The sequence below is a fragment of the Stegastes partitus genome, unplaced genomic scaffold (assembly GCF_000690725.1).
Source record: "Stegastes partitus isolate 25-593 unplaced genomic scaffold, Stegastes_partitus-1.0.2 Scaffold231, whole genome shotgun sequence".
Classification (NCBI taxonomy): domain Eukaryota; kingdom Metazoa; phylum Chordata; class Actinopteri; family Pomacentridae; genus Stegastes; species Stegastes partitus.
This window is the reverse complement of record NW_007577962.1, coordinates 90,594-98,957: the sequence shown is the minus strand read 5'-3', so window position 1 is coordinate 98,957 and position 8,364 is coordinate 90,594. Positions and strand designations below refer to the sequence as shown.

The following is an 8,364-nucleotide window of genomic DNA, read 5'->3' as shown; positions in this document are numbered from 1 at the left end:
AGGATGGACCACTCACACCTTTTTCCTCATTCTTTTAATTGGCCATGAGGTACGTTTAATGAGGTGCTGCCACCACAGATTCAAAACCACTGTTTGTGAAATCTAAGGGTGACATCATGGAGGGTCAGTCTATCTTCATACACAGTCTATATTCAGAAATCACAGTGTGCATTTAATGACTGTGATGCTCGTGCATTAGTAGAACAGAAGCAGTTCTTCCTTAAGTGGCCAAGAACATTAATGTAGGACTTGATCAGACTACCACCAAGAACAGTCCGTTGACAGTTACCTAGAAAGACATTATAGTTGGTTTCCAGTGTGCTTAAACCACTCATTACAAAGATGAATGCGCATTTGGGAGTTCGGTGGTGCAGAAATCGTAGACACTGCTCGATGGAGATGTGGAAAAAAAAAAAAGTGGTACGATCAGATGAGTCATCTTTCCACTTATTTTGAACAAGTGGGCGACTGCATGCACCAAGAGAACTGTACAGGCCTGAATAATTGACCCCTACAGTGAGAGGATCTGGTAGCTCTGTTATGTTGTGGGGGGGTATGGTTTGGCTTTGAGGTAGGGGATCGCCGCAGAGCCATACAAAATCCTTTATTCGTGATATGATGAAACGTTTCTATCCTGATGGAAGCAGCCTCTTCCAGGATGACAGTACCTCCATCCACAGGGCACGAGGGGTCACTGAATTTGATGAGTAAGGAAAAGATGTGAATCAAACGCTGTGGCCTTCAGTCACCAGGTCTTTACACAGGAGTTTATGGACCGATGCGTTGGACGGCGCTCTCCACCGCCGTCATCGAAACGCTAAGTGATAGAATATGTTCTGGAAGAATGGTGTTCGTACCTCCAAAGTTCCAGAGACTGTGAAGAACCAAAGTGGTGGCCCAGCACCTTACTGAGACGCTTTTCCTTTAATTTGTCACCCGCCTGTGACTCACGTGTTTTCAACATGCATGATCATGTTTCGCATGTTTGGTGGAAAGGACAGTTTATTTTTTATTACCTCGCCACACCTGATGTTTTAGTAAAGCCCCCTGAAGAGCCTTACTTCATTTCTTACGGATTAGAGCTTTGCTAGAGTGTTCGCAGATGTGGGGTGGGGGGGTGGAAGAAAAAAAAAAAAAAAAACACCTCTAATTACTCAGAGTTCACTTTAATGGCTCTTGCAGATGAAATGTGAAAACACCTTTTAAAAGCCATCTAATTTGTTTTGAGCCTCGTGGCAGGTTAAATGTAACTCAAGCGGATGGTGCTTCGTGGCTTTTATCAGTCAAATTGAACTCTGCGTAATGCCCAACTGTCTTCCTGTTGACAGTGACGGCTGTAGTCGCTGTAATTCGGAAGCATGTGTCTCTGATGCTGCCGTGACACAGTGCAGGAGCGCACATTCCAGCGTGGCCTGACATGCAGATGATGGTCTTTTTTAGCCTATATGGCTGTCAGAAATACTGTACATGCCAGTAATATCTGCTTTATATTTAGTCTCTCTGTGTCACAGCATGCTGGAATGGCAGCTGAAATTATGTTACCTCATAACTCTCCTTAAAGTCCCGCTTTAAAAAAGAACAGATTAAGGGCTGACGCTGCGAGTTTCCCAGAGGTTTTCATGTCATGCTGCCTCTCGGTAAGAGGTCTGCTGGTGTATTAATTTACATAGGACAACAGTTTTCTGAGAGAGGAGGGCTGTCGGCTCTTCTTTGACCAGGTCACTTCTGGCTGCTGAGCTGTCGAAGCCTCGGTGAATAATGAAAGTTAAAGCTCTAAGGCTTTATCTGCAGGGATTGTTTTTCAATCAATAATATGATATAATAATGAGATTAAAAACAATATAATTTATAACTAAAAGTAGTCTAACTTCACTTGGTTTTTTTTACATTAAAATATGCAGATGACACCTAATTATAATTTAACAATGCAGATTTGAAACCACTGAGCATCATCACTTAAATGTTAAATTATTCAAAGCTGTAATGGCATTACTTCTTAGTTGAACAGTAGGGTGTTTGCTCTTATGTCAAATTTAAAGGTAGCAGTTCATATTTAGTGTATATGTGCAGACCCCAAAGTGGGAACTCGAAAGACAGCACATTACTGAGATTTTCTTTTTTTAACTTTTATTTTTTATTTCAGCCTCAATCCTCCTCAGCGTGGAGGATGCCATTGTTTCACACATTTCTAGAGAGATACTTTTTTTTGCTTAAAGGACTTGTGTTGCTCTGCCTTACTCTTTAAAATACCCCCAAAGTGTTGTGTTGGATTCAAGTCAGGCGGCATAGCTGACCAGGTCAAAGTTTTCACTTTTTCCCCTTCTGTGCTTTGGATTGTTATTATGCTGGAATATTCCTCTTCTGCCAAGCTCCTGCAGACCGAGCGTCATCTTTTCAGACAGCATTTTGATGTCGCCGCCGGCATTCGTGGCGCCACTTCTAAATGTTATCTCCCTGACACCTTTTACACTCATGCATCACACTCTCATATCTGTGCTTCACTGTCAGGACCGTGCGCTCACTGTGGCAGTCCTGGTCAAGATTCATAGCCAAAGATGCAGGACCCCATCGGAGTTGAAAAACTTTATCTATGTCTCATCTGACTGGAGAATGTGCTTTGCTTTGGGAAATTGCGGTTTTGTGCCAAAGAGCTCGCAAGGGGGTCCATAGAGATTGATGCTGTACAGTGTCCTTGACACTGTCTTTAGCCTTCACAGAAACTCAGATTTCCATTTATAACTCTGGTGCCAAATCCGAAGCACTTATCCGTCTGTTTTTTCAAGCTTGATTGTGCAAGTAGCGCGCTGTCTGTGGTGCCATTTTAGGAGTATGTCCACCGTGGCTATGATTAGTGGCTTTGTTTTATGCCTGCTGGAGATGTGATCTTCTTTCTGTGCTTTTTCATTTTTGTGAAGTTTCATAATCAAATTTCTCTGTATCAGGTAGAGTCATGATACCCAGATATCACAGCGAATTAACTTTTGTTGCAGCGAGTTTGTACTTTGGAGCCTTTAATATATTTTTTTGAAGTATTGTGCTTTAAGTGCTTGTCGACTTCGAGGTGACGCAGTCGTTGAAAGGGTGACGCAGTTGGAATGATTTTATTGCATAGTTTTGTACCCACTTCTGTTTGTTGTACCGCATCGAGTATTTCAACAACTTCGCTGACCGGCTCTTTGAAATTTGAACTCGACAAGCAACCGAGCAACGCTATCTGCTTCCTACCTGAGTCTGGTGTGACTTTTGGAGTGGTGAGAGGTATTTCCTTTTGTAGAGCCACTTCTGACTGAGTGTTATTTTAAGCAGTGTAAGCTGAGCTCGCTAACTGCAGAGTAGGCAGCAAACCTCATTTTTGTTGTTTGACTGCCGCACAGAATTTACATTAATTGGCTAGAGTAGAATTTGCCAGCAGAGAGTTGCGGAGAGTCGAATCAACAGCTGTAACTTGAATTTTTAGGGTTTCGCTTCAGCTCTTGTGATAAACTCGAATTGCAATTTTTGAATAAAATCCAAAAAAAAAATCTGAAGTTATGTGATGTACCATTAAACCAAAGTTCCATTTTCACATCACCCCCTTAATGCGGAGAAAAAGGTGTTATTAACTTCCCTTTACCCGGTACACCGTCTTCTATTCGCAATTCCTTGCGTCTCGGCTCCGCCACTAATAAGGTCGCTAATCATTTCTTCACCCTGATCTATTCTTCCTCTTTGAGCGCTCGGTTCAATCATCCTGTCGCTCACCTGGAGTTAATAATGGATTATTATGAATAATTATCATGAACCTCCTGCCATCTCTTTGTTCACATGTCTTTCTTCTGTCTGTCTGTAGGAAGGCGAGACTAAAAGCGTGACGGTTGTCCTTCTTCGTGAGGGTGGATCTCTGGGTTTTAACATCATAGGAGGAAGGCCATGCGCGGTAGGTTGAAAGCCGAGCGTCTCCGAGGTTTCATCCCACCCCCCCCGGTGATCAGCCAAGTGTCATATGGCGAGCCAGGAATGAGTAGCGCATACACCACAAGCCTCTCCTCTGTACAGACTGACACAGCTCAGACAGTCATGCATGTGTTTCTTCGTCTGTGGATAGATGGACCGCATCTATCAAGTTTTTATTGTGTTTATATATTGGTCTGGTTTAGCGGATTTGGCATTACAGATTAAAAAAACTATAATTACTTTTATGAGAGTTAAATCTGGGATTATGGCTTCGACCGCAGTTGTTTTGTCTCTAATTGAGGGGATTTTTGGCGGTGAGGTAAACACAGAGGAGAGGAAAGGGTCTTTTCATCCCGGCCTCAACCTTTCACAGCCACTTTTTTTGCCTCCGGGCTCCCAAGTAAAAGTCATTAATGATGCCACACTCTCTCCGCCGAGCGAGGAGTTGAAAATATCTCAACGCTGGTTGCGGCTCTATCTTCCATACATGGAGCTTCTTTCTGCAGTCCTATTGAAATGGTGCTCCCCGTATCTGTTTCACCGGCACTGTTACAGGCTTGTTTTTCCACAGCCACAGTGACGCACTTTTCTGTAGTGACATAGATTATCACAGTAAAACTTTTTATAGCGGGAAACTATAAAAAGATCGACACATAAAAAAATTTAAAAAAAGAGCCGTTTTTTTGGGGGGTTTTTTCACCCGAGTCTCATAGATTTGCAACCTGCCTCGCTGTTGTGACAGAGCCATGCATCAAACTCAACCGTACGACAGCGGAGATAATACTTGGCTTTCGCTTTCCCGGCTAGCCTCAAATCAACAGTCGGTGTAAGAGGCTATTCATTAGACTGGAAATAGCTAATATCCCAGTAGACTTTGACACATGCGTTTCATGTGGCTGTTGCACTGGTACGGCTTGGTAGGCGCAATCAGCTGCCAAGGGTTTTGCGGGATAGTTTTGTCTACGACTCTTGAGATAGGGGGTAGTGGTGGCGAGGCAAAGTAGGATTTTTACAGCAAAGCATTGAAGTGTTAACGCCGTACATGATGCCCCCTAAAAAAGGAAGCAGACCAGAAATTCTTAATTAGCATCTGTGCTGTGACTTTCTTCCTATTAAATTGTGCTTGTGTTGCAGAACTGGGCAGGAGCGTAGAACACGTTTCATGCGTTTCATGAGCCGTTAACCCAGACTTAGCGCTGACTCTGGGGGTCACGGCCGCAGCGTCGGATGCAGACGACTGCGGGTCGCTTCAGCGTATCCACATGTCAACATTTAGGCCCTTCTGTAGGCCGGGGTCGTCCCTCCCGGCCTGGGAAGCATCTGAAGTTAAAGCTAATCCATAAGTCCTCACTCAAGGGCAGGGTTAAAGGGTCAGTTCACCCCAAAAAAAACGACATATTTTTCCACTTAACCTTAGTGGTGTCTCGCCTTCCAGATATTTGTGTTATTTTAATGCGCCCAGATTTGAAGATATCTGCCTTGAAATTGCTGCTTGCTATGAAAAAAAGTGAAATCTGTCGATGAATTATTTCAATCCTCGCTTAAATCTTCAATGTTTTGAGCAGCACAAACTAAATATATCTTGGTTATAGGGTTGGCAACAGGTTTTTTTTTTCCTTTTTGTTATTTGGGCGACCTTACTCTTTAGCTTTGGAGACTTGCAAAACTTGTTCATGTTTTTTTGCTGTGGGCAAACCATGTGAATCCCTGCACAATGTTCCCAGGGTGGTTTAAAGTACTTTAGCAAGTTTTATTGAGAGATTTATTGAATTTTCTTTATGTGCTATTCTCCATAACAGTCTGAGCAGTGTGCTTTTATTACGCTTCAGAAAATAACTGTAATTTATCCCACAGGATGACAATGACAGCACTTCAAATGAAGGGATCTTTGTGTCCAAGATCGTCGAGAAAGGTCCAGCAGACAAGGAGGGCGGCCTTCAAATCCACGACAGAATAATAGAGGTATGTGACCTACGCTGTGGTGCTACAAGCAGAGGAGAAAAACTGAAAATTGATGTACTATAAATGGCTGTCTGCTCCGTAAAGACGCGGGGAAACACAAAACCATCACTCAATATTTATGTCAGTGACCTCTGAGCTCCGGCTGAAAGCAGCAAATGTGACACGTCAAATGCGAATTTGCATTTATTTCAGCTCCTGAATGTAAATCCTGCAGACAGCGAACATTTCAACATATATTTCTACCAATCAACACTGAGGCGAAGCCTTTGTTAAGTGGGGCATCACTGCAGATAGACCGAAGATAAATCTTTGGCTTTGATAGAGAGAGAGAGAGAGAGATGCAGATAGACCGAAGATAAATCTTTGGCTTTGATAGAGAGAAAGAGAGAGAGAGAGCCCTGTATTTTCTTCCCAGCTAACAAATCCCTCATGACAGAGCTGCCGTGTAGCATCCTCCTCTCGCCGTTAAACCGAATCTCGTGTGGAAAGGCCAGCTCACCCTGAGGTCAGCTCGGGGGATGCGTTGAAAAAACTCGACATCACAAAGGTTGCTTTTTTAGAACAGTTGTCAACCAGAATCTTACACAATGGCTGCATTGAAATGAGAGGTTTATGTGGATTGCGAGTGTGTATTACCGCGCGCCGCAAGATGACAAATATGGTTTGTCGCAGGCTTTATTGTCAAACCTCAGCGAAATTGCCCCAGAGCATTTTGACCAGCGCGTTGCTCCCAGAGATGTTTGTGGAAAGTGTTTACAAGAAAAGAAGACTCCCAACATCTGGACTACGTTGATTGCTCTATCCTGTCGTTCTTGCAGTCGGATGCTAAGTACTGGCTGAAAAATGCCACAAGTCCTCTGGCACAAGCCTCATGCTATGGTTCTAAACGATGTGGTTGTAAATACAGCAACGCCATAACTAACATGTTCAGTTATGATCTCCTCAAGTTGCACAATCAAGTGTCTCTGAGATTTGCAGCGAAGATCCCCCTGACAAAAGGGCAGGTTGAACCAGAAGTTCGCTCAGATCTTGAGGGTCGGAAAGGAACTCCAAGTGGAGAGAGATTAGCTGGTGTGTCGCAACAACGTGTACAAGTGTGTCTTTGCATACATCTGCAATGGCTGCTTTTACGAGGTTGCGTGCATGTGTCGGCCCGGGCGTGTGTGAGCTCAGGAAGGTTGGGGGAATCATGTTAATGGGCCAGATGTTGCTGTATTTGGTTACTAAAGAAGGTATCTCATGTAGGGTTTTAATGCTGAGATAGCCATTCAATCTTTATCGGCCTCAGAAAAAAAAAAAAAACGAGCGCAGATTTTGCTGTAGGACAATGCTGCACTTGTGTTTGTCTTGTTCTCCAGCTATTGTGAGCGAAGTCATGAAATCTCTCCGACGAGGAGAAACACGGACGCGAAGAGCCTGAGGAGGTAGCAAAGCACCCTATTAAGTAACCTTTTCTTTTCAAGAGGTGAGGGATTAGTAGACAAAACCAAACAAAATAAATCATTCAGCCATTGAAAAGGAAAATGTATAGACAGTTCAGAGTTGATATGCCACCTTGGTGCTTTTCATCGGAGGGGAAACCTGATAGCGGAGGCGGTTCGTGTTTCGAGAGACTCCTTCTTTGTTGACTCATTGAAGCGAGAAAAAAAAAAAGTTCCATGTCATGGTTTTTCAGGCCAAAGTTTGCAACGTCATAACACAGTTTGCAGTTGTGTGGGTTGCACCTTTAACCCCAGGTGATCTGTGAACTCCGTGGTTTACAGTGGCGAATCAAAGGAAATTAATCCCAAACACCTAAAGGCAGTTTCATGTTCATGTTTTGAACTTGTGGGTTGAAACCAACAGCTACTGCTACGGTGTCCTATTTAGCGCCCTATGTGGGACACGTTGCATCAGAAATGCAGAAACTTTGAAATCTGGTTTCTCATCGCCAACTCTCAGGAAGCTCTGCTGTCCGGGCACATACGGTATGACACCAGTGACTGTTAGAATATCAGAGACGGACTTTTAGCAAGCAGTTGATGATCTTTACAGGGAAGATATGCACTTAATAAACACAAGTTGCTTGAGAAAGTAGTTAATTCCATTATGCTTTATGACTGCTATAATAATGTGTTGAAATCGAACAAGATGTGAGCCTTTTGATGGGATTAGTGCTACAGCGACTGATTCATTTCATTATCAGTCAATCTTCTCTCTCCGGTTTATCTTTAAAATCTTCCCGCCTCCCTGGTTGTGAACATCTTACATTTAAAATGAGCTTTTTCAAACTATTCATCCTAAAAAGAAGAAAAATGCAGGAAATCCTGAAAAGCAAATGTTGGATTTTTACTTGGAAGCTTACCAAATGATTTACGGGTTAATTACCAAAACCTTTAAGGTTACACGTCAAAAGCAATTAATTGAATAAACAATGAATCAGGTAACTGCGTCAGAACGAGTTGTGACAGTAATACTTAAACTTTTCAT

General features: G+C 43.0%; 1 protein-coding gene across 2 annotated transcripts in view; it reads left to right on the top strand.

Annotated features, from left to right (window-relative positions):
• pdzrn3b (PDZ domain containing RING finger 3b) overlaps nt 1-8,364 on the top strand; it is a 98,353-nt gene that overhangs the window by 4,881 nt on the left and 85,108 nt on the right. Inside the window, exons 2-3 of one of the 2 annotated variants that reach the window (XM_008281350.1) lie at nt 3,830-3,916; nt 5,788-5,895. In XM_008281350.1, coding sequence (XP_008279572.1) covers nt 3,830-3,916; nt 5,788-5,895 — 195 coding nt within the window. The remainder of the gene's footprint in view (nt 1-3,829; nt 3,917-5,787; nt 5,896-8,364) is intronic. The other variant, XM_008281351.1, reaches the window with a different exon arrangement.